General features: G+C 46.9%; 1 protein-coding gene across 4 annotated transcripts in view; it reads left to right on the top strand.

Annotated features, from left to right (window-relative positions):
- The window catches only part of CDS1 (CDP-diacylglycerol synthase 1), a 447,836-nt gene that overhangs the window by 166,540 nt on the left and 254,357 nt on the right, over window positions 1-26,939 (top strand). For all 4 annotated transcript variants that reach the window (XM_030190592.1, XM_030190591.1, XM_030190589.1 and 1 more), the window contains one exon: window positions 2,427-2,566. In XM_030190592.1, the coding sequence (XP_030046452.1) occupies window positions 2,427-2,566 (140 nt within the window). The remainder of the gene's footprint in view (window positions 1-2,426; window positions 2,567-26,939) is intronic.

Here is a 26,939-nt window from a genome sequence, read left to right on the forward strand (position 1 = left end):
CCTGGTGCTCTTAGTTTAAACAAACAAACCCCCCCCCCCCCCAAATAAACTATAGAAGTCATCCTTATATATGCAGGGTAGCAAGTGCCACTTTGTGGTGTTATGCTCGTTTGGTGGTGATGTTACGCTCTGCTACACTTCTCCAGGATGGGTCGGTTTCTGTTTCCTAACCCGGCAGCTGTCATCCGGCTTGGAGCAAGAGCAGCAGCCATCTTGTCTAAACGAGAACAGGAAGGAACTCCATATCTGGTCGTGGGAGGATCTCCTATGGGGGCTGCCATGTTGGATGCACCTGAGTTTGGTTTGCTCTGATTGCTTCACTATTTAAAGCACTGCCTCCAGGCCTTCTTTGCTTCGGCCTCAATTGTTCTGAGGAGTTGCTGTGGGAGTGCTGTTCACTGACTATTCTTCTGTTCCTGTTTACCTGTGCACCGGACCTTGGCTAGTTTTCTCGGATTACGCTTGTTTGCTGCCTGCCTTGACCCTGGACTGATTTTGACTATTCTTTGCCTGTCGGAGTACTGGTTCTGGACTGTGTCTGTTTCCTGCCATCCTGGTCAGCGGCTGTGCAACCCCGCCGGTTCCAGAAGTCCTGGTGGCCGCCTGCAGCTGGGAGCTCAACTCCCGGTGAACGGTGGTCGCTTTCCAGGTGAAGCTAGGGGTTGTCTGGCTGCCTGACTGAGTGCGGTAGCACTCCATCTCTGCCGTGCTCTGTCGGGGCACAAGGGCTCACTACTACCGGGTCATAACAGGTGATTGCAGTTTCAGCGGTCAATGGGGCATGGTATGTGCTATGAAGGGACCACCTGCTGCTTTGGCATATGCATGTTGGTGACTTCCACTATGCACAAGCAGGCTAAACTGGTGGTGAGTTCACTGGAAAAGATCAGTTTTTCTCTACTGCCATCTGCTGTTCAGAACAGTGCAGCTGACTAAAGAAAGGAAATTATCAGGTAAGGCAGAATTTCACCTTTGAGCTTGATGCTGGCTTTTGGAGGAGGCAGATGCATGTAATCACTGTGTTCTTTCTGCTGACTAGTGGTAGAGATGGGGGAAGGGGGCTGCTAAGCTAATGTCTTGGACTCTTGAGCAGCCAGGCCCCTATAGTATGATATTTGAGATGTTGTATTCTGACAAGCATGCTGACCTTTTGCTGGATCCTTACTCTCTTGATTTAGACTGGGGTTTTTTTTTGTTGCTAGTGTTAGGTTTATATACTATAGATTCATTCTTAAAACTCCCTAATTGTCATATTTGGTTTTGGTCTTATTGACCAAGAAATATTTTTTCTAATGTAGCATAATACTTTCTGTTGATACAAGCATTAAGGAACTGTGATGTTTGCCTCAGGGGAGACGCAAGTTGAAAATAGAAGGCACAATTAACACAGGGCCTCTTTTACTAAGGTGCGCTAGCGTTTTTAGTGTGCACTAATGTTTAGGGCGCGCTAAACATTGGGGACATCCATAGGAATATATGGACGTTGCTAATGTTTAGCATTCCCTAAAAAGCGCATGCTAAAAATGCTGGTGCGCCTTAGTAAAAGGCCCATAGTTAAGCGTATATCAAATAGATTGTTGCAAAGAATAGAACAAGAAACCTCATCAGTTGTACCCTGAATGGTTGGTGGGGATGTCCTAACCCCTCCAGCTGAAGAGCTCAGTGGTCCAAACCTCCCCCAATGTGAGGAAGTTGGCAGCGTGCCTCATGTGCATGAACTGAATATACATGAGGTTCGCATTCATTGGCAGCTGGAAAGCACGTTGCCAGCTTCTTCACACTGGGAGAGGTTTGGGCTGTGGAACTCTTCAGCTGGTGGGGCTTGGGCATCAAGCCAGCAAAGGTAAAAACTTTTAAGGGGGTGACAAGAGAGTAGAAAGGAATTTGTACCCCCCCCCCCCCCCCCCCAAAAAAAAAGGGCACTGTCTGTGCCTCTGCTCATCAGTGGGTATAATTTTAAGATGTTTTAATATGCATTATTGCTACATTTTCCCTTGGACTGTATGAACAAGGTAGATAATAGGTATTAAAAAAAAAATCTTGGTTTCCTCACTAAGATTTCTTTTCTAGCTACGACACTCAGCTCTCTTTCCCACTTTATTATATTAACTACTTTCATATATCTGACTCAAAAACAAAGCATCATTTAGCCAGTTATAATACTGTAAAGTTTCCTGTTCTCCCCTGTACTTAATCCTCTTTCATAATCTCACATCCTGTACTAAAATCCAGTAGTCACAAATCACATACAGTGGCCTTTTTTATTTCATTTATCCAAATGCTTGCATAAAAACCCTAGCTTTACCTAATTTTCTAAAAATGAGAGGACCTTAACGCCATCGTGAAAGTATGAATATTCCCATATCAAATTTAATTTACAACCTTGGAAAATCAGTTGTAAATAACATCCGTTAATCATTTTACAGGTACTTCCTGCTATGTGTGAACTACTTTTTCTATGGAGAGACAGTAGCAGATTACTTTGTCACATCAGTGCAAAGAGAAGAGTCGCTCCAATTCCTTATTCGCTACCATCGATTTATATCTTTTGTATTGTACTTGGCAGGTAAGCATTGCAATATAAATCAGTTTAGGAGCATACAAATTTAACTTATTTTTCTAGGACCCTTTTAGCATAAAGTTTAAAATAGTGAGTTAAAACAAAGATCTTTTTTTGTTTTTACAAATGCCTGTATTCGTTGTTGACTATGATTGTGTTTCTTAAACTGGTTTGAGTACCCCAAAGCAAATCTGGTTTTTGGCATATCCACAGTGAATGTCCATGTCATAGATTAGTGTACATGTTGTCTTTGTATCTATGTGAATGAAGGTGAGCCAGTCGATACTAGTGCATCTGGCTTTTCATAAAGCTTTTGACAAAAGTCCCTCCATGAGAGACTCCTGAAAAAATTAAAAAGCCATGGGATAGGAGATAACTTGTTGAGGACTGGGAAATGGTTAAAACCAGGGCTGGTCAAATCCTGTAAACGGGGTAAGCACCGCAGGGGTGCGCCTGCCTTCAAGGGCGCCGCTGCGGTGCCATATCGCGCCTCCCTTGGGGGTTTAAATCTTTTATTTACCTCCATCCCAGCGGCCGCGTCATTTCAAAGCCCTGCCCGTCTCTAGCCTTCCCTCCCTTCGTGAGTTCGTTCCGCAGAGTCATACCTTTTGACGTCATTTCCACGAGGGCGGGATTCTGAGGGAACGAACTCACGAAGGGAGGGAAGGAAGGCTAGAGACGGGCAGGGCTTTGAAATAACGCGGCCACTGGGACGGAGGTAAATTTAAAAAGACTTAAACCACGCAGGGTGGCAAGAAGAAAAAGGGGGGTGTTGGGGGGAGGTGGGCAGGTGGCCATAAATGGGAGGGGGATGGGGGCAAAGGAGACTCGCTGGACATGGATGGGAGTGGGATGGCAGGGGAGGGACAGAGGTGAATCGCTGGGTATGGATGGATGGAGGGGGCAGGAGAGAGAAGAGAATTGCTGGATATGCATGGAGGGCAGGGGACAGGAGGATTGCTGGATATGCATGGAGGGCAGGGGACAGGAGGGTTGCTGGACATGAGTGGCTAGAGGGGAGAGAGGAGGGTTGCTGGACATGGGTGGATGGGAGGGCAGGAGAGAGGAGGGTTGCTGGTCATGGATGGAGGGAAGGTCAGGGGAGAGGAGATTTGCTGGACATGGGTGGATAGAAGGGGGAGGAGGGTTGCTGGACATGGGTGGATGGGAGGGCAGGAGAGAGGAGGGTTGCTGGTCATGGATGGAGGGAAGGTCAGGGGAGAGGAGATTTGCTGGACATGGGTGGATAGAGGGGGGAGGAGGGTTGCTGGACATGGGTGGATGGAGGGGAGGGCAGGGGAGAGAGGAGGGTTGCTGGACATGGATGGAGGGGAGGGCAGGGAGAGAGGAGGGTTGCTGGACATGGGTGGATGGAGGGCAGGGGAGAGAGGAGGGTTGCTGGACATGGATGGAGGGGAGGGCAGGGAGAGAGGAGGGTTGCTGGACATGGATGGAGGGGAGGGCAGGGAGAGAGGAGAATTGTTGAACATGGATGGAGGGGAGGGAAGGGAAGGCAGGAAGGAGATGCACATGGATGAAGGGGAAAGGAGAGAAGAAATTCTTGACATGGATGGAGGGAGAGGGAAGAGAGAGGAAGGAGATGAGATGAGGGAAAAGGGAGAAAACCTGCACATGGATGGAGAAAACAGGCAGAAGTTGGATTCACTGGCAGTCAAGTCTGCAGAGGACCCAGCTTTTACTTTCAGATGTAAGGCAAGAAATGAAGAAGAAAGGAGGAAAGTAAAGAAATAAATGGAAAGGAAGCCCTGGAAACGGAGAGGACAGATAGCAGCCGAATCAGGTACTGGGCCAGCATGAACAGAAAAACAGTCACCAGACAACAAATGTAGAAAAAATTTTATTTTCATTATAGTGTTTGGAATATGTCCACTTAAGGAATCAGGTGCTCAACGTTAAAAGTTTATATTTATTTACTTATTTATGGCATTTTATCGCACATTAAACATGAATTAGATTGGAACCTGGGAGCATGGTGGGAGAAGAGAGAAAGGAGATGCTAGATGGGGGGGAGGGGGGCACCAACTGATAAGTCTGCAGGGGTGCACCAGAGACCCTAGGACCGGCCCTGGTTAAAAACATAGGAAACACCCCATGTTGAACATGCTGGACTGTCTGCTAGGAAGAATGCTAACAAATGAAAGAATATTTATTGCACATGATTTGGGCCTGTATATGGATACATCCATTTTGGGAACTGTTAACTCATTATTTGAGTCAGGTTCTGGGGAAACTCATTGTTAGCCACAATGCATCTTTTTGATAACCTAAGCCAGTTGCCAGGGTTGGGGTAAAGGGAGAAAATCTTGCTGAGAAAAGTGCTTTTATTGGGGGCGGGGGGGGGGGGGGGGGGGGAAGAGTGTATACTGGAAGGAAGATGGCCGACAGGGAAGGAGCTCAGTAACGAGCTCCTGAAGCCCTGAGGAAAATAAACCCACCTAGACCATCTGGGCAATCCTCTAACCAGCCGAAACCAACCGGATTCAATTTGGAGCCGACCAGTGGAACACTGGACTGCGACGGCCTCATGGAACTCCAACACGGAAGAATGAAACCTGAGGCTGATTGCGGCTGCCTACCCACCTCGGCCTAAACGGGAGACCGCCACGAGGCTGTGCTCCCGCGATCCAATTCCGGTAGCCCTGTTGGTCCGAGGTAGTCGTTGGCAGAAGCTGGTGCCGGTCGCGAGCCCTCCCTGCAGTGAGGCCGAGTTGCTGCCCGCCTGGGACCCCAGCTTCCACCAGCGGCTCACTCCTACCTGGAAGGGAACAGAGCGGAGAACACGGTGAAACTGCTGGAGGTCGACCGCGGATTCTTCCCAGCCACGGGGTTTGCCTCCCAGCCGGTTCACGGCGGGAGTCCTGTGCCGTGTGGCCACGGCTCCCCGCTGACCCTTCTCGCTTACCCTCTCCCATGCTTGCTGATCTAGCGCGGGTGAGCGAGCGGGCAGCCTGGGGCAGATCCTGGTTGTCTGCTGCCGCGTGGCTGCGGCCTATCCCCATCGCCGTCGCCCATCCGGCGGCCCGCACTGGTCGTGCCCCGAGGTCCTGTGCGCTGCAGCCGTGCTCCCTGCCGGAACGGCCTGGACACGGACTGCGGACCACGGGACTGGGATCCATTCTGTGGTGGTGTCAGGGTGCGACTTGCGCGACCGACAGGAGCGGGACAGGAGCTGCGAGGAGGCCGAGAGGAGGCAGAGTCCAGCAGCCCCAGCTTGTTCCGGCCTGCCCATCCGGCGACCTATGTGACCGGGCGACAGGGACAGAGGTCGAGGGGAGGCAGAGTTCCACTGGCACTGGCCTGTTCCAGTCTGCCAACCTGGGCTGTCCAGTCCATCTCTTCCAGCCACCCAATCCAGTTTCTCCCTGTTGTTCCAGTCCACCTGATCCAGCTTCTTCCTGCTTGCTCCAGTCCGCCTGATCCAGCTTCCTCCTGCTTGCTCCAGTCCGCATGATCCGGTTTCTTCCAGCTTGCTCCAGTTCGCCTGATCCAGCCTCTTCCAGCTTGTTCCAGTCCGCCTGATCCAGCTTCTTCCTGCCTGCCCCAGTCCGCCTGATCCAGCTTCTTCCTGCCTGCCCCAGTCCGCATGTTCCGGCTTCTTCCTGCTTGCTCCAGTCCGCCTGATCTGGCTTCATCCAGCTTGTTCCAGTCCGCACGATCCTGCGCTCTCTGCTTGCCCCAGTCCACCTGATCCGGCTTCTCCCTGCTTGTTCCAGTCTGCATGATCCAGCTTCTTCCTGCTTGTTCCAGTCTGCATGATCCAGCTTCTCCCTGCTTGTTCCTGCTTGCTCCAGTCCGCATGATCCAGCTTCTCCCTGCTTGCTCCAGTCCGCATGATCCAGCTTCTCCCTGCTTGCTCCAGTCCGCATGATCCAGCTTCTCCCTGCTTGCTCCAGTCCGCCTGACCCAGCTTCTTCCTGCTTGCTCCAGTCCGCCTGATCCAGCTTCTTCCTGCTTGCTCCAATCCGCCTGACCCAGCTTCTTCCTGCCTGTTCCAGTCCGCCTGATCCAGCTTGTTCCAGTCCGCCCGATCCGGCTCTCCCTGCTTGCTCCAGTTCGCCTGATCCAGCCAACTTGTTCCAGTCCACTGATCCAGCCTCTTCCTGCTTGCTCCAGTCCGCCTGATCCAGCTTCTTCCAGCTTGTTCCAGTCCGCCCGATCCTGCTCTCCCTGCTTGCTCCAGTCCATCTGCTCCTACCTGTTACAGCCCGCGTGATCCAGCTTGTTCCAGCCCGCCTGTTCCAGCTTCTCCCTGCTTGCTCCAGTCATCCTGTTCCAGCTTGTTCCAGTCCGCCTGATCCAGCCTCCCTGCTTACTCCAGACCTCCTGCTCCAGCCAGCTTGCTCCAGACTGCCTGATCCAGCCTGCTCCAGACTGCCTGTTTCAGCCTGTTCCAGCCCGTCTGCATCAGCTTATTCTAGATTGTTCTAGCCTGTTCCAGCCCGTCTGCATCAGCTTATTCTAGATTGTTCTAGCCTGTTCCAGCCCGTCTGCATCAGCTTATTCTAGATTGTTCTAGCCTGTTCCAGCCCGTCTGCATCAGCTTATTCTAGATTGTTCTAGCCTGTTCCAGCCCGTCTGCATCAGCTTATTCTAGATTGTTCTAGCCTGTTCCAGCCCGTCTGCATCAGCTTATTCTAGATTGTTCTAGCCTGTTCCAGCCCGTCTGCATCAGCTTATTCTAGATTGTTCTAGCCTGTTCCAGCCCGTCTGCATCAGCTTATTCTAGATTGTTCTAGCCTGTTCCAGTCTGTCTGCATCAGCTTGTGTAGTCCGCCAGCTCCTGCTTCAAACCATTCCAGCTTGTTCCAGCACTACTGCCGTGCTCTCCACCGCACTCACCTGCTCTCCACCGCACTCACCTGCTCCTGCCCGCCTGATACCCAATCCACCTGCTCCTGCCACTCAACCTGCCTACTAGCCACTCACATGACAAGACTACCACCCACCCCGAAACCTGTCCGCACTCACCTGCTCTCCACCGCACTCACCTGCTCCTGCCTGTCTGATACCCAGTCCACCTGCTCCTGCCACTCAACCTGCCTACTAGCCACTCACCTGACAGACTACCACCTCCCAGCCCGCCTCCCAGCCCATCTTCCTACCAGCTCATCACTCCCCTCCCTGACTGATCACCCTCACCCCCTGCCTGTCTCCCAGCCCAGCTACCTGCCCTGTGAACACCTCAGTCACTACTCATGGCCCCCATCCACATCCTATTCCTTGCCCTGTCCCTCCCCAATCTTTTCCCCCTCCAACCGCCATCTACCACACGATCTCACTACCCATCCCTGTCCTCTTCCGTCCTCCTCGCTACTGCAATACCCTACCTACCCCTGTCCCCCACCACCTCACCATCCCTACTGTCTTCCTCCTTCCCAGCTCTCAACCTTCAACACCTCCTTCCTGCCATGAACCCTTCCCCTTTCTTCCTAAGCGCATCCCGTCTTCGTCGCCTTCGTCGACCTTCCTCTCCCACCCTTCTCCGCACTCTCTTGCTCCTCCTGCTATCCGCGGGAGACATCAATCTCAACCCAGGTCCCCCACACCTGTCCTCACCCTCATCTCATCTATGCAAACGTTCCCGCGATAGCTCCAATCTCATCTCTATCCCCCTCCTCCTTCCCCTTCTCGTGCGTCCTGTGGAACGCCCACTCGATCTGCAACAAACTTCTCTTTACCCACGATCTCTTCATCTCCCATTCCCTTCAACTGCTTGCCCTAACTGAAACCTGGCTCACCCCTGACAACTCTGCCTCAATCGCAGCCCTATGCCAGTTTTCAACCTCTCCCCCTACCTCAGTCTCACTGCTTCTCATCCTTTGAAGTTCACTCCATCCGTCTATTCCACCCACTGCCACTCAGAGTTGCAGTCATTTACCGCCCCCCCCGATAAATCCCTCCATTCCTTCCTTACCGACTTCGATGCCTGGCTCACCGTTTTTCTCAAGCCCTCATCCCCATCCCTCATTCTTGGTGACTTCAACATTCACACTGATAACCCATCCGACTCATATGTTTCTCAGTTCCTCACTCTTACCTCCTCCTTCAACCTCCAACTGAGCCCCACCACCCCTACTCATAAATCTGGCCACTGTCTTGATCTTGTCCTCTCTTCCACTTGCTCTCCCTCCAATTTCTGCGTTTCAGCTCTTCCTCTCTCTGACCATCACCTAATCACATTCACACTTCAGCACCCTCCCCCTCAATCTCGCCGCACACTAACTACTACGTCCAGAAATCTCCAGGCTGTTGACCCCCCCACCTTATCCTCTTGTATCTCTGATCTCCTCCCTTCCATCTTGTCCTCCAAATCTGTTGACAAAGCTGTCTCCACTTACAATGCCACTCTCTCCTCTGCTCTTGACACCCTTGCACCGTCCATCTCCCGTCCCACAAGGCGTACCAATCCCCAGCCCTGGCTGACCCCTTGCACCCGATACCTTCGCTCCTGCGCCCATTCGGCTGAACGCCTCTGGAGGAAATCTCGCGCCCATACTGACTTCATTCACTTCAAATTCATGCTATCCTCCTTCCAATCCTCCCTATTCCTCGCTAAACAGGACTATTACCCTCGTCGTCTCTTCGCCACCCTCAACTCCCTCCTCAAAGTGCCCTCCGCTCCCACTCCCCCCTCACTCTCTCCGCAATCTCTGTCCGACTACTTCCGTGACAAGGTCCAGAAGATCAACCTTGAATTCACCACTAAACCTTCTCCTCCTCTTCATCCTATAACCCACTCTCTCAACCAGGCCTCCTTCTCCTCTTTTCCTGCTATCACCGAAGAGGAAACCGCCCATCTCCTCTCCTCCTCGAAATCCACCACCTGTTCCTCAGACTCCATCCCCACCAACTTACTTAACACCATCACTCCTACTATCACCCCCACCATCTGTCATATCCTCAACCTCTCTCTCTCCACTGCAACTGTCCCAGACACCTTCAAGCATGCCGTGGTCACACCACTCCTCAAAAAACCATCACTTGACCCTACCTGTCCCTCCAACTACCGCCCCATTTCCCTCCTACCCTTCCTCTCCAAGATACTTGAACACGCCATTCACAGCCGCTGCATTGATTTCCTCTCCTCTCATGCCATCCTCGATCTGCTTCAATCCGGCTTTCGCCCCCTACACTCGACAGAAACAACACTATCTAAAGTCTGCAATGACCTGTTCCTCTCCAAATCTAAAGGTCACTATTCAATCCTCATCCTCCTCGACCTATCCGCCGCTTTTGACACTGTCAATCACAACCTACTTCTTGACACACTGTCCTCCTTTGGGTTCCAGGGCTCTGTCCTCTCCTGGTTCTCCTCTTATCTCTCCCATCGTACCTTCAGAGTACACTCTCATGACTCATCCTCCTCCTCCCCTATCCTGCTTTCTGTTGGAGTTCCCCAGGGATCTGTCCTTGGGCCCCTTCTTTTTTCAATCTACACCTCTTCCTTAGGCTCCCTAATCTCTTCTCATGGTTTCCACTATCATCTTTATGCTGACGACACCCAGCTTTATCTCTCCACACCAGAAATCACTGCGGAAACCCAGGCCAAAGTACTGGCCTGCTTATCCGACATTGCTGCCTGGATGTCCAACCGTCACCTGAAACTAAACATGGCCAAGACGGAACTTATTGTGTTCCCACCCAAACCCACTTCTCCTCTCCCTTCACTCTCTATCTCAATTGACAACACCCTCATCATCCCCGTCTCATCTGCCCGCAACCTTGGTGTCATCTTCGACTCCTCCCTCTCCTTCTCTGCAGATAGCCAAGACCTGTCGCTTCTTCCTCTATAACATTAGCAAAATTCGCCCCCTCCTCTCCGAGCACACCACTCGAACTCTCATCCACTCTCTCATTACCTCTCGCCTTGATTACTGCAACCTACTCCTCACCGGCCTCCCACTTAGCCATCTATCCCCCCCTTCAGTCCATCCAGAACTCGGCCGCACGTCTTATCTTCCGCCTCAACCGATATACTCATATCACCCCTCTCCTCAAGTCACTTCACTGGCTTCCGATCAGATACTGCATACAGTTCAAGCTTCTCCTACTCACCTACAAATGCACTCGATCTGCAGCCCTTCCTTACCTCTCTACTCTCATCTCCCCTTATGTCCCCACCCGTAACCTCCGCTCTCTAGACAAATTCCTCCTTTCAGTACCCTTCTCCACCACCGCCAACTCTAGGCTTCGCCCTTTCTGCCTCGCTTCACCCCATGCTTTGAACAAACTCCCTGAGCCCATACGCCGGGCCCCCTCCCTACCCATCTTCAAATCATTGCTCAAAGCCCAGCTCTTCAATGTCACCTTCAGCACCTAATCACTACACCTCTTCTCAGGAAATCTTAACTACCCCAACTTGACATTTCGTCCTTTAGATTGTAAGCTCTTCTGAGCAGGGACTGTCCTTATTTGTTAATTTGTACAGCGCTGCGTAACCCTAGTAGCGCTCTAGAAATGTTAAGTAGTAGTAGTACTGGTTAACTGGTGCATGGCTGAGAGTGGCCTAGTGGTTAGGGTGGTGGACTTTGGTCCTGGGGAAATGAGGAACTGAGTTCGATTCCCACTTCAGGTACAGGCAGCTCCCTGTGAGTCTAGGAAAGTCACTTAACCCTCCATTGCCCCACGTAAGCCGCATTGAGCCTGCCATGAGTGGGAAAGCGCGGAGTACAAATGTAACAAAAAAAAAAAAACACCTCCTACAGTCATACAGTGGAGGAATAAATTGATGCTTCGGAAGGTTTTTTTTTTTTTTTTTTTAGGTTAGATTCAAAACATATTTATTCATTCAAGCTTTCCCAACATGACTTCTAATACAATGGCCAGAAATCTATCTGCATTATGATTGATTTTGATCTTTGACAGTTTGATAGTTTTAATTTGCTTGTTTCTTGTATTTGTTGTAATATATATTTTTACAGAAATCATTTTTCTCTGAGAACAAGCAGGCTTACCATTCTCAAAAGTGGATTGAGCGAATCGGTAGATAGCCAGCAAAATAAAAAACACTTTCCTGAGCCTTCTGAGGTGCGCAACGCGCATCACCGCACATGCATGGAGCGCCTTCTCACCCACAGTGTCTCCGCGTCTCGTCAGTTTCTTTCTTTCCACAGGAGGAAGCAGTTGCGCTTTTTGGTTGATCCTCACACGCCCAGAGCCTTAACCACGTTTCACCTCCTTTTTTTCTCGTCAGTATTCATCTTTTTTTCTTTCATTATTTAAAAAAAAAAAAAAAATCCTTTTAGTTCCCTTAAGTTTCTTTTTGGTCCGTGTTTGTTTTATTTATTTTTTTCGTTGCAGGCCCCCATTTAGGCCTGCTTGGATGGGTCTGTTCTTTTTTTTGTACCTCTTTTCCATTTTTCAGGCACAACCGCGACTTTTGATTTTGCCAGAACCATTTTCCCTTCCATGTCATTGAAGACTCCCAGTGGCTTCAAACGTCATTCCTGGTGCAACCGGACCATCTCGGGTACTGATACACATTCTTGGTTTATTCAGTTCCTCGGGCCCGACCATAGCCCAACAAATTGTGTCCTTTGTCTTTGTATGAAGAAAAGGACGCAAATTTCCCAAGAGGCTCAACGAGGAAAATGTTTTGGAGCTCGGTCCAGTTCTTCAATATTGAGGTTGTTGATATCCGCGTCGATATCGAAGGAAGTATCGGTGTCGGGAGTTGAGGTAGGGAAGGCTGCTGCGAGACCCCGAGATTCTGGGAGCAGTGAGGCATCAAGTGGGTCTCCACCTGCCTCGAGGCCTCATGTTATGCAGGCCCTCCGGGACTGACCATCATTGGACCCGACGCCAAGTCGACGTGAGGATTCGACGTCGTCCTCATCGGCACCAAGGAGTTTGGATGAAGTGCGTTGGGCGAGGATGCACCGACACCGATCTCCTTCGACACACGATGCCGGGAGCTCCGGGACACCGAGAGACTTGGCACCCGAGAAGCATCGGTGCCAGGAGGACCACTCACCCTCTATTCAAGAGGTGCCGATGTGTGTGTCTCCCAGCACCTGAAATCCTGCTCCCACACCCCAGGTGGTTTGACAACCTGAACCCATATTGGGCCCTCAGCCTTCACTGATGGCGGCTCTCAATGAGCGCATCCCAGCCTTGCTCCCAGAGCTCTTGGAGGGCTTGATGCAGTGATGTGCATCAGGGGTTCCTGCATCTGCCTGGCCCTCAGCCCGCGGTTTGGCCCCGGTGTTGATTGCCACCTAGGCCAGATATCATTCGACATTGGTGGAGGAAGCTTCGCCAGTCGAGACCAGAGCTGACTCCTCGACACCGTTCCCGAGGACATGGATCCTCCACGTCGAGGAGGGCCAGGTCTTGGACATCGCTGAGGGAAGTGCTGTCCGATACTGAAGAAGAGCGCTCATGGGAATCGGAAGAGGATCCCAGGTACTTCTCCGATGAGTCCTATGGGATACCTTCTGAACCTTCCCCTCCACCTGAGAGGAGACTTCTCCACCTGAGAGTCTCTCTTTCACCTCTTTTGTACGGGAAATGGTGCAGGCCATTCCATTCCCTGTAGAAGTGGAGGATGAGCCCAGGGCCAAGATGCTCAAGGTCCTGGATTACACCTCTCCACCTAAGGAGGGCAGTGACGGCTCCTCTCCATGAGGTACTCGAGGCAGTCCTCGTACAGAACTGGGCATCCCCTGTGTCTGTCCCTGTGGTCCTCAAGAAAATTGATACCCAATATCGGATCCATGGGGAACCTAGGTTGGTGAGGTCTGTTACCTCACAACTCCATGGTGGTGGATGCCACTAAAAAAAAAAGCTAGGAGTACTAGGGACTATGCCTCAGCTCCCCCAGAAAGAGAAGCTAGGACCCTGGCCTCTTATGGGGGGAAAATGTATCAGGCCGCTATGCTTTTCGCCTGTATTCAGTCTTGCCAGCTTTTCACGAGCATTTACTTGCGGAACTCGGTGACACAGGTGTCTGACTTGGTCGACATGCTCCCTCTGGAGCAGGCCGAGCCCTTTCACCAGCAGGTCAAGCAGCAGAAGGCGTGTCGCAAGTTCTTGGCCAGGGGCACTTATGACACTTTTGACGTGGCATCCAGAATCTCTGCCCAAGGTATAGCAATGCGCAGAGACTCATGGCTGTGTGTTTCTGGCCTGGATCATTTGGTCAAGCAGAGAATGGCTGATGCCCCTTGCTGGGGGGGATAATCTTTTTGGAGTAAAGGTTGAAGAGGTCGCTGACCAAATCAAAAAGCACACAGAGGTTATCTTCTCTCTCCCGCTGGATGTCTTCTGCAACCACCTCCTCATCCTGGAGGTATTTTGGTGGATCGTGGAGTGCTTCCTATTCCTACTCCAGGTGTAGGTATGCTTCTGCAGCTCGTCAGCTTGCTCAGGCTCAGCCCCAGCATGCTCGTTCTTGTCAACAGCATGCATCCAAGGCCCCTGCTGCTCCCAACCAAAAGCAACGGACGAGATTTTGACTGGCTCCAGTAGAGCATAGCCGCAGTCAGTGTCGGTGCCGGACGACTTGCCGCTTGGATGGAGGTTAAATTTTTTTTCACCAAAGGTGACCTCTCATAACCCCTGACCGGTGGGTTGTTCAAATAGTCCGGTTATGGTACACCCTCGATCTGGAATCCAAACCTCCAAATTGCCCACCGGGAGCTCATTTTTACAGCTCCCAGCACAAGCAGGTACTTGCAGAGGAATTCTCCATCCTTCTAAAGGCCCATGCGGTCGAACCTGTTCCACCAGGGGAAGAAGGGCAGGGATGCTATTCCAAGTACTTGTACAGAAAGACAGTGCAGATGCATCCCATCCTAGACCTAAGGGCCCTGAACAAATTCCTAGTCCGAGAAAAGTTCAGGATGGTTTCCCTGGCACCCTTCTTCCCATGATTCAGGAAAACGACTTGAAGGATACCTATACACACATTCCAATACTTCCGGTTCACAGGAAGTATCTTCGATTTTGGCTGGGAACTCATCACTTTCAGTACAGTGTGTTGCCTTTTGGCTTCACATCAGCTCCTAGAGTTTTTACAAAATGCTTAGTAGTCGCAGCATTGCTACACAAGCTGGGAGTGCATGTGTTCCCTTATCTCGACGATTGGTTGGTGAAGAGCACCTGGAAGGAAGGTGCTCGGGAGTCAATGCGGATGACTGTTCAGTTGCTGGAACTACTAGGGTTCGTAATAAACTACCTCAAGTCCCATCTCCATCCACTTCAACAACTGGAGTTCATAGGAGCCCTGCTCGATATGAAGAATGTCCAAGCTGATCTCCCGGAGAGGCGTGCGGTCAACCTTCTGTCCCTTGTGTACAGGATTTGAACATCGCAGCAGGTCACAGCTCAGCAGATGTTGAGATTGTTCGGCCACATGGCTTCCATAGTATATGTTACACCCATGGCACGTCTTCACATGAGGTCTGCTTAATGGACCCTGGCTTCTCAGTGGTACCAAGCCACAGGAAGTCTGGAGGATGTCATCCGAGTGTCCCCGGAGCTTGTGCGTTCTCTCCGATGGTGGACAATTTGACCTTGGGACTACCTTTCCAAATTCATCAGCCACAAAAAGTGCTGACGGATACATCTCTCCTGGGGTGGGGTGCTCATGTAAATGGGCTTCACACTCAAGGAGCCTGGTCCTTCCAGGAAACGAGTCTTCAGATCAATCTCCTGGCTATACAAGCGATCTGAAATGCTCAAGGCTTTCAGAGATCGGCTGTCCAACCAAATTATTGTAATTCAAACAGACAATCAGGTTGCGATGCATTACACCAATAAGCAGGGGGGCACCAGATCTTGCCCTCTGTGTCAGGAAGCCGTCTAGATGTGGCTTTGGAAACGCTGTCATGGCATGTTTCTCCAAGCCACTTATCTGGCAGACGTAAACAATGGCCTGACCGACAGACTAAGCAGGATAATGCAACCTCACGAGTGGTCTCTGAACATGGAAGTAGCCCACAAGATCTTCCGAACGTGGGGCACCCCCTCGGTGGATCTTTTTGCTGCTCAACTCAATTACAAGGTCCCTCAGTTCTGTTCCAGGCTTCATGCATCAGATGCCTTTCTTCTTCATGCGACAGTCGGTTTGGGCAGTCAGTGTTGTAGAATCTGTTTGGGGTCTAGAATCCAACTCCACCCTCCTAGGCCCATTTTATTCTGTTCAAGGCTGTACCCTCACCTAGTTGTATTTTATTTCATGTTATGTCCTCGCCCTTGCGAGGCCCAGTTGACCAGTGTTGTTTTGGGTGAGCCTGGATGCTAGGGATTCCCTACTTATGAGAATGGTAAGCATGCTTGTCCTCGGAGATAGCAAAGATAACTTAACTGTAGCAGGTATTTCCTGAGGGCAGCAGGCTTCTTATTCTCACAATCCCGTCACCTCCCCTTGGAGTTGTTTCTGTTGGATTATTTGTAGTAAATAATTAGCAGATTTTAGTACACACAGCTTCAGCTTTAGAAATGTTAATTTCTTTCTTCATCTCTCTCTCATTCACCCCAGAATAATTCACTGCTGAGTCACTTTAAAGTTGAAGTAACAAAACATCTGTTTACTCACAGTTTGTAGTTAGATTATAATCAGACAGGCTTATATATACATATTACTATACATTTGTATTATCAGCTCCTTCCATGTGCTTAGATGGTAATGGATGCTCACACCACCATAGATCCTCTCAGGTTAGGAGAGATCATGAGCTCCATGTGCTTCATGTGCTGCATGTGCTGTGTCTGCCCCCACAGGAAGTTGCATAGCTATGTGACCTCTCTAAGTAATTCACATCAGAGGTCACAGAGTAATCACAGAGAAATAATAGGTGACAGGCAATGCATGCAAAATACAATACATTCCAACAAACCCCTTCTCATGCTTAACTGTCATGCAATTATTTATTCATACAAAGTCCAAGCTTTATACGCAGATTCACAAAATGTTCTCTGGGTAACGGTTTGGTCATGATGTCAGCTGTCATCTCACTGGTGTGACAATAGTGTAGACTGATGACCCCTTCTTTCGCCAACTCTCGCACGTTGTGGTATTTCGTTGCGATGTGCTTGGTGCGTGACTGAACCTTGTCATTCTGTGACAGTCGGATGCAGCTCTGATTATCTTCCATTATCTGGATTGGTCTCTTTTCAGCTATTCCAAAATCCAGCAAAAGTTTTTCAATCCACATCAGTTCTCTGCACGCTTCCGATACGGCCACATATTCAGCTTCTGTAGAAGACAAACTCACAATACTTTGTTTATGACTGGCCCATGAAATGTGTACATTTCCATACATAAACACATATCCACTTGTGGATTTATAATCAGAATGATCCCCTGCCCAATCTGAATCACAGTAACATATTAGTTTTGGATTACTATTGGCTGAAATCTTTAATTTACAATCAATGGTACCCTTTAAATACCTTACCATCCTTTTAACTGCAGTCCAATCTGATTTGGTAGGTGAGCTGACCCTTCTGCTCAAAATTCCTACTGCATTTGCTATATCAGCCCTGTATGTGGTAGCTAGATATAAAAGCTTACCTATGGCTGATCTATATTGGATGTTATCTGGTAAAGGTTCTCTTACTGTTTCATCCTTCAGAAAATCAGTGATCATGGGAGTGCTTACAACTTGGGCATCTTGCATACCTAAACTTTCAATAAGCTCATTTATTTTCTGCTTCTGGCTTAGAAGATAAGAACCATCATTTTGTTTCTCAATTTCTATACCAAGATAGTATGACACATTACCCAGTTCTTTTATCTCAACATTGAGGTTTAAACACTTTACAATGTCCTTGTACTCTTGCTCACTTTTGCTTGCAATGAGCAGATCATCAACAAAAGCTAAAATGTATGCATATTGTCCATTTCTGCACCTAGTGTACAAGCATTTATCTGCTTCACCTTGCTTAAATCCTAAATTTGTCAATATTTCATGCAATTTTTCATTCCAACATTCTGCACCTTGCTTTAATCCATAAAGACCTTTGTTTAATTTACACACTAGCTGTCTTTGTTTTGTATTTATGAAACCTGTTGGCTGTTCCATGTACAAGTCTTCAGTTATATCTCCGTGAAGAAACGCTGTTTTCACATCAATGTGGTTGACTTGCATGCCTTTTGAGACTGCAATGCTCAGAAGTGTTCTAATTGTCGTGTGTTTCACTACAGGTGCAAACACTTCATCAAAATCTTCTCCATATTTTTGAAGATATCCCTTTGCCACTAATCTGGCTTTATACCTTTCCACTTTTCCTTGTGCATTCCTTTTTAACTTGAATACCCATTTGCATCCTATAGCTTTCTTGCCAGGAGGTAATTTTGTAAGAATCCAAGTATTATTTTTATCCAATGCATCAATTTCTTCTTGTGCAGCTTTATGCCATTCAGCAGCTTCTTCTGCTGGCATTTTCTCAATCTCATCCCATGTTAAGGGCTCTTGAGCTTCTGCTGACTTTGTTAGGTAAGACAGTCTTAGGGGTGGAACACCTTTGTTTTCCCTGGATGAGCGTCTGACAACAGGTTGGTCCGACCTTTCCGCATCCTCTAAATCTGAGAGTACTTCTCCAATTGATTCCCCTTCTCCAACTGTACTGTCTTCTTCAATGATCCTTTCTGTGTCTGCTTCCTCTGCCTGTTCCTCGTTAGATACAGATGAGTTGCTTTCAGACATCTGCCTTGGTATGGCATTTATATACACTGGCATGTCTATTATGGTTCTAGTTTCATATTCTGGATGATAAGGCTCATCTGGGATAATCCAGCCTTTATCAACCCTTTTGTTTTCATCAAAATATGTAACATGTCTTATGCCAACAATGCCAGTTTTCAGATTCAAAATTCTATATCCTTTGTGTCCTGGAGCATAGCCAACTAAAATGCCCCTTTCTGTTGTGGAATCCAGCTTATGCCTTCTTTGCTTTGGTACATGAGCATATGCTGTACTTCCAAATGTTCTTATGTGTGACAGGTTTGGCTTCCTACCATGCCATGTCTCATGTGGTGTGCGCTCAGCGCCTTTAGTTGGCATTCTGTTTTGTAGGTACACTGCTGTGAGAATGGCTTCCCCCCATAGTCTTTTAGGGAGATTGCTATCTGACAGCATACATCTGGTCATTTCCACAAGTGACCTAAATTTAGAATTTTGCTCTGGTGTATAAGCTACTGTTGTGATATGCTGAATGCCTTCTTGTTCTAGAAATGTGCGCATGCTTTGTGAAGTGAACTCACCACCATTGTCGGTCTGAAGAACCTTTGGTTTTCTTTCAAATTTATTGCTCACCATGGCTACGTATTTCTTCAGCATGTCTGTGACTTGACTTTTTTCTTTCAGCAAATAGGCCACACAGTATCTAGAGAAATCATCCAAGAATATTAGCACAAATCTGTTATTTCCCAATGATGGGATATTAAACGGTCCACATAAGTCACTGTGTATTAAGTCCAGCACTTTATTACTCCTATTTCCTGTGTATGCAGGAAATGAGGGTCTCACACCTTTTTGAGTAACACAGTCTATGCATTTCTCCATTTTACCAGCATCTGCACTTATCTGAATGCCGGTGGCCAGTTGCTTACTGTAAAGATCCTGGATCACCTTAGAATCACGATGTCCCAGGCGGCGGTGCCAGATTTCCAGACTACATATACCATCATTCTTCCTTACTTGCGCCATATGTGAGGCTTCACCTGAAATGCTCAGTTTATAAACATCATTATGCATAAAAGCTTCAGCATACACTTCATCATTTTTAGAGATTGTGCACTTACTGTTTTCAAAATGAATCACAAATCCCTTCTTATCTAATGTAGATACACTAAGCATATTGCAAACTGCTTGGGGAATATACAAGACATCACTTACAGGAATTTCTTTAACTTCATTAGACACTTTGCATTTTAAGAATCCAATACCTTTTGCTTGGATCTTAGCAGTCCCTGCGTTTGCAGTTTTAAGAATACCTTCCTCTGGACACATTTCCTGAAAGAAATCTTTACAATTGGTTAAATGGCATGTGCTCCCCGAATCCAAAATCCAAGTACTTTCATTTGAATTATTATTTACCATAGTCAAACATTTTTCTGCCATTAGAAAGCCCTTGTGTTTATCTTTGTCCTTCATACATTTCCTGGTTTGAAAATTCTTTAGTTCCATTGGCTTAGGTGAGCTAGAGGGAGTGTTTTGTGTTTCCTTACACCATTTAGATACATGTCCCTCCTTTCCACATGAGTAGCAAATCAGCTTGCCCTTGGGTGGAGTTTTCCCATAGCTCCGCCTTCCTCTGTTCTTTGCCAAGAAATTTGTTTCATTTCTCTCTGACTTGCTTTGAGAACACATCTCCTCAGAATCATTTATTATGCATTCCTGCCTTAGTTTTGATGTTGCCTGTTCAAAAGATTGCCCTTCAATGGCCTCATTTACAGACCTAAAAACATCAAACTTCTTTGATAGTGAGGTAAAAAGAAATGCTCTTTTCAATGCATCACACATGGGAATTCCAGAAAGTTCTAGCTTTTGAAATGAAGACATAAGATGCATAATGTGATCATTACATTTACTTTTATCCCTTAATTTGGTTTCATTCAACTCTGCTAACCAAATTGGTTGCTGCTTTGCATATGTAGTTGCATACATAGTTCTCAGTTTATATAAAATGTCCTTTGGTGTATCTTTTCCCTCCACTAATATGGCTTGTTTCTCTGAGAGAGCTTCCAAAAACATGCACTTCACATAATAGTTTGCATTGTCCCATTCAGCCATATTTTCAGCTGTTCTGTCTTGGTCTAAGCATATATTTAATCTTTTTGCTCGAAGGAGACATATGAATCTTAGTTCCCACTGCTGATAATTAAACTCAGTTAATTTAGGCACCTTGAGAGAATAGAACAATGGTGAATTTCTTCCCTCAGCCATTTTCTTTGCCTTCTGTCTGCTGTGTGGGGGGAGAGAGAGACAGACTGAATCTTTCCTTTAAAACTTAAGAGAAAAATGTGGCTTTTTTTTTTGCCTGGTAATATTTCTCTTCTTTTTCAATTCCTGAGCCCTGGGCCCATAACCCTTTTGTTGGATTATTTGTAGTAAATAATTAGCAGATTTTAGTACACACAGCTTCAGCTTTAGAAATGTTAATTTCTTTCTTCATCTCTCTCTCATTCACCCCAGAATAATTCACTGCTGAGTCACTTTAAAGTTGAAGTAACAAAACATCTGTTTACTCACAGTTTGTAGTTAGATTATAATCAGACAGGCTTATATATACATATTACTATACATTTGTATTATCAGCTCCTTCCATGTGCTTAGATGGTAATGGATGCTCACACCACCATAGATCCTCTCAGGTTAGGAGAGATCATGAGCTCCATGTGCTTCATGTGCTGCATGTGCTGTGTCTGCCCCCACAGGAAGTTGCATAGCTATGTGACCTCTCTAAGTAATTCACATCAGAGGTCACAGAGTAATCACAGAGAAATAATAGGTGACAGGCAATGCATGCAAAATACAATACATTCCAACAGTTTCTTCGTAATTTGTTTCATTTTTATGCTTTTGAATTAAACTGATGAGATGAGGAAATGCTTGGAGGTGCATTTTATATAGAGAGATATGTAATTTATCTTTAAAATCAAAAATGGTACTGGCCAATGTAATGCTGACTTTTTAAAAAAGGTTCCTGAGGACATCTTGGAAATTATAGACCAGTGAGCCTGATGTCAGTGCTGGGCAAAATGGTAGAGACTATTATAAAGAATAAAATTACAGAGCATATTCAAAAGCATAGATTGAGACAAAGCCAACATGGATTTAGTGAAGGGAAATCTTGCCTCACCAATCTACTACATTTTTTTGAAGGAGTGAACAAACGTGTGGATAAAGATGAGCCGGTTGATATTGAGGCATATTTTCAAAGCACTTAGCCTTCCAAAGTTCCATAGGTTTGTATGGACCTTTGGAAGGCTAAGTGCTTTGAAAATATGCCTCATAGTGTAACTAGATTTTCACAAGGCATTTGACAAAGGACCTCATGAAAGACTCCAGGGGAAATTGGAGTTATGGGATAGGAGGTAGTGTTCTATTGTGGATTAAAAACTAGTTAAAAGATAGAAATCAGAGAGTAGGGTTAAATGGTCTGTATTCTCAATGGAGAAGGGTAGATAGTGGCATTCCCCAGGGGTCTGTGTTAGGACCGCTGCTTTTTAACATATTTATAAATGATCTAGAGATGGGAGTGACTAGTGAGGTAATTAAATTTGCTGATGACATAAAGTTATTCAAAGTTGTTAAATCGCGAGAGGATTGTGAAAAATTACAAGAGGACCTTACGAGACTGGGCGTCTAAATGGCAGATGACGTTTAATGTGAGCAAGTGCAAGGTGATGCATCTGGAAAAAAGGAACCCGAATTAAGCTATGTAATTCAAGGTTTCACATTAGGAGGTACCAACTAGGAAAGGGATCTAGGCGTCATCGTTGATTATATGTTGGAACCCTCTGCTCACTGTGTTGCGGCGGCTAAGAAAGCAAATAGAATGTTGGGTGGTATTAGGAAAGAAATGGAAAACAAAAATGAGGACATTATAATGCCTTTGTATTGTTCCATGGTACGACTTGTCCTGAAATATTTTTGTTCTGTTCTGGTCACCGTATCTCAAAAATGATAATAGTGGAATTAGAAAAGGTACGGAGAAGGGCAATGAAAATGATAAAGGGGATGGGATGACTTCCCTATTAGGAAAGGCTAAAGTGGCTAGGGCTCTTTAGCTTGGAGAAAAAACAGCTGAGGGGGAGAAATGATAGAGGTCTATAAAATGAATGGAATGGTAGATGTGAATTGCTTGTTTACTCGTTCTAAAAATACTAGGACTTGGGGCACGCAATGAAGCTACAAAGTAGTAATTTTAAAACAAATCGGAGAAAAGTTTTCTTCACTCAACATGTAATTAAACTCTGGAATTCATTGCCAGAGAATGTGGTAAAAGCAGTTAGCTTAGTGGAGTTTAAAAAAGGTTTGGATAGCTTCCTAAAGGAAAAGTTCTTAGACCATTATTAAAATGGACTTGGAGAAAATCCACTGCTTATTTCTAGGATAAACAGCATAAAATGTATTGTACTTTTTTGGGATCTTGCCAGGTACTTGTGACCTGTATTGGCCACTGTTGGAAACAGGATGTTGGGCTTGATGGACCTTTGGTCTGTCCCAGTATGGCAATACTTATGTACTTAAAGGTCTCACTCCGGATCCCATTAACTATGAGAGCCGCTCTTGTGTCTGTGTGAAGGGTCACTTCTGCCTGAGCAAACCACCCTTCTACACCAATATGTGTATCAAATAAAAGAGAGAAAATTGTCTTTTAACAATAAGATAGCATTAGCAACAATTTGCAGATGTTTACAACCAATTGCCAGCACTTAACGAATCCAGTTTGATCTGCATGTTTGAGGTCAGGGAGAACTGCAGCCAGCCTTGTGGCTAAAATCTGTGAGAATATTTTCAGATCAACGTCTAACAATGAAATTGGACGGTAGCTACTTGGGTTTTCTGGGGGGGGGGGGGGGGGGGGGGGGAAGTGGGCTTTGGTATGAGACTGATTAACACTGTATTTTCGTGTTTGGGGAACTGCTGTGTCTCAGCTGCATCCTTAAAATACTGGACCAAAGGCCCTATTATATGACCTTGCAGCATTTTGGAAAAATCCCCCATTACACCATCAGGTCCCGGGGTGGTGCCAGGTTTGAGGGTCTTAATCATTGATAGTACTTTTTTTCGCTGCTATGGGCTTGTTTAAGCTCTCTCTAATTGGGGAGTCTAGTCGAGGCATTCCAGAGAGCTGCAAATATTCTCCCATAGCCTCATCTCGAACTGGAGAGAGACCGCACAGTATGCTGATGTAATATTCTAAAATACTGAACAATAGTTTCTGCTATTTCCTCTAGCTTTGTGGTGATTGGCCCACCCCTCCCTGCACTTTAATGGGGGGTATGTATTTGTGCCCTGCCCAGGCTCGAGTGACTCTGGCCAATAACTTCCCAGACTTGTTACCAAATCTCCAGTATTGATGCTACCTATAATGATGTAGTTTGAAGGTGTGCTCATGTTAAAGCTATCCTTGTCGCTTGTAGAGTGCCATAGGCACATGCAGTGGGTCTGACAATATAGGTTTTCCACACCACTTGCAGTTTACTTTCAAGATCTATGATCTCTTGTGCTAAACGTCTCTTCCGCACACATATGTATGTAATGATAGCTCCCTTCATCACTGCTTTGCCAACCAGAACAATGCAGCATTGGATATATGTGTCGCATTGCTACTTTTATAATCTGCCCATTGCCTTTGCAAATAGGCTTGAAAGTCCTGGCAGTTGAGCAATTAAGAGGGAAAGCACCACCCCTGGGTCTGCGGGAAGGGGGTACTGCCGTCTAGGTCTATCCAGATCATGTTGTGATCTGATATCTCATTTGGATCTATAGTTACCAATGCAGCCTTTGAGAAGTTCCACACTAAACAATATGTAGTCCAACCACGAGAGTGCTATGGGCCAGCGACACATGCGTGTGTAGTCCCTTTCTTCCGGATGGAGGAGACGCCAGGGATCTACCAGATTTAATGTTCTATTAAAATTTGTAAGATCTTAATCCCAGCTATCAGCCCATCACCCAATCTCCACTGAATGGTCTAAGCTAGGGTCCATGACCTCATTGAGGTCACCCATCAGCATAAAGGGATACTTCGATTGGCCTGAACATTCTCATCAATTTTCAAAAGAAAGTTTCATCTTTTGGTACAGGCCAATAAACCCCAATTAAAATCAGCTCCAGGCCCTGTATATTAAGATGCACTCCCGGTGAGGAAGTGACGTCACGCTCCATTATGGAGGTCTAATAGCGGAGCTCCCGACACCCAGCCTGGAAAAACGAAGCTTTTAGCTATATTTAGCGATTTTGAAATAGCCCTGGAGGCGGATTAGAGCGGCGAAAGGCGAGTGATACCAAAGATGTCGAACACTAAAACTAAACCAGCTGATTTAGCCGCTTTTGCTTACCATCAGCGGGAGGCCAAAGAAACAGCACAGGCCGCGAGCACAAACGCTAACGAAAGCGCCATGCGGTCTCGAGCATCATCGCCTCAGCAAGAAAGCGGGGACGATGGAGATAATGAATTGCTGCCCGATAAATGGGAGCAGCTTAAAACCTGGTTCCAAGATATTAAAACGGAAATGAAAGAGATACGCAAGGATTTTGCCCAGCTCGGAGCAGAACTCCGAGGAGAAATTACGGAATTAGGGAACAGAGTTAATGAAGTAGAAATTGGCCTGGAAGAGCATGCAGACTCCCTAAATACCATCGAGACCACTGTGCAGGAACAGCGCACGAACTTACGCTTTTTAACAGATAAAGTGGAAGATTTAGAAAATCGGAGCCGAAGGTCCAATATTAGGATACGAGGGCTCCCTGAACTACCAGAGCATAATGATTGCGAACAAGTTGTAAAGGACATAGCAGCCCAACTCCTGTCTACATTGGAGCATGTGGTCACCGCTGAGGAAATAAAAATTGAAAGGGCGCATCGGGCGCTAGGCCCACAACGGGCTAATGTACCTAAAGACATAGTTGCCTGCTTCGCTGAATATAAAGTTAAAGATCAACTTATGCATAAAGCACGGGCAAATAGCCCGATCACATGGAATACCTATCCGCTGGAAATATTTCAAGACATTTCGGCAACTACACTCAAGCGCAGACGAGAACTACAGCCACTTACAGCGCAACTGCGAACAGAAGGGATAAAATATAAATGGCAACATCCATTTGCCCTGCTATTTTATAAAGCGGGTAAACAGTGCAGAATAACATCGCTGGAGGAAGCCCAAGAACATCTGGGCCAAGGAGCAATGGCGGAACCTACGCACTCAAACTGCCCAAAGGCTATCCCACAGAATAGCGCTAAAGCGCGATGGCAGCGTGTCTCGCAAGGACGAGGAAGGCTGAGAAGGCAGCAATCAGGTCAAACAGGGCCCAACCAACGCTGATGGATTACAAATAGAGGAATTAACAATGAGTCAAAATAGACATCAATGAAGAGGGCTATAATGGCGTGTGATTGAACAATGCACAGCAATACCAGGCTGGTAATGTTTTGGGATCGAACTCACTTACCTCCTAGGCATGTCATACCCAAGGGGAAGGATATGTCATACATGGGCTTTGGGGAGGAGGGGAGGGGGGAGGCAGGTAGGGGATTGGGAAAGGGAAGTTAGTGGTAATTTTATAACTAAAAGTTGTTATATGTATGGTTGATAAAGAATTGAAAATTGTTACTTTAAATGTAAGAGGGCTTAATTCACCTACAAAGCGAAAGTTAATGTTTAAAGATATGGTACGCTTGCTGGCTGATATAGTCCTTTTGCAAGAAACTCACTTGAAAAAAGTGCATGAGAAACTGGTGAAACATGGACGATACTCTGTTATTAAGTTCTCCTCTTGTGCTGCTATGCCTAAAAAGCGAGGGGTTCTGATAGCGCTGGCAACGTCTCGTCCATGGCAGATTTTGAAAACTGTAAGTGATAAAGAAGGGAGATATCTATTGATGGTGGTTTCTGTATATAATACCACGTATACTATACTTAATGTGTACGCCCCTAATCAGGGGCAGGGCCCTTTCTGGGAGCAGATAGAAGGGGTTCTGAAGCAACACCAGCAGGGCCACTTATTAGTGGGTGGAGACTTTAATGTCACCATGCACCCCCATATAGATAACTCTACAGGGTCTGCAGTGTATGCCAAAACAGATAGGAAATTATTGAAACAGTTAATGGCCCGGTGGGGACTGATAGACATTTGGCGAGAGAAAAATGGTAATGAGAGGGACTACACATATTACTCCCCCAACTATAAAACATATTCTAGAATAGATGGTTGGCTGGGAGATGTAAATATAGCAAGAAAGACACAAGATGCTAGCATAGAACCTCGCACATGGTCTGATCATGCCCCGGTAATACTGACACTTATCCTAGGAACTCACCTTGTAGGCATACGATATTGGCGACTAGACGATACCTTACTATATGATGAGAGAAATATACTAGAGATAGAACAATATATTATGGAATATCTTAAATTTAATGATACAGGCGAGGTCAGAGTGAGTACCTTGTGGGAAGGTCTCAAGGCAGTGATCAGAGGGCGTCTAATAGCACTACGAGCCCATATATCGAAAACTCGCATGGACCAGGAAAACAATGTTAGGAACGAACTCAGGCAAGCAGAACAGAAACACAAAGCACAACCAGACGATACTAATGAGGCAGAAAAGTTACACCAGTTGAGATTAGCACTTAACGAACTCCAAATGGAAAGCCTAGCGGCGCAACTACAAC

Source organism: Microcaecilia unicolor, chromosome 2 (genome assembly GCF_901765095.1).
Source record: "Microcaecilia unicolor chromosome 2, aMicUni1.1, whole genome shotgun sequence".
Lineage (NCBI taxonomy): Eukaryota > Metazoa > Chordata > Amphibia > Gymnophiona > Siphonopidae > Microcaecilia > Microcaecilia unicolor.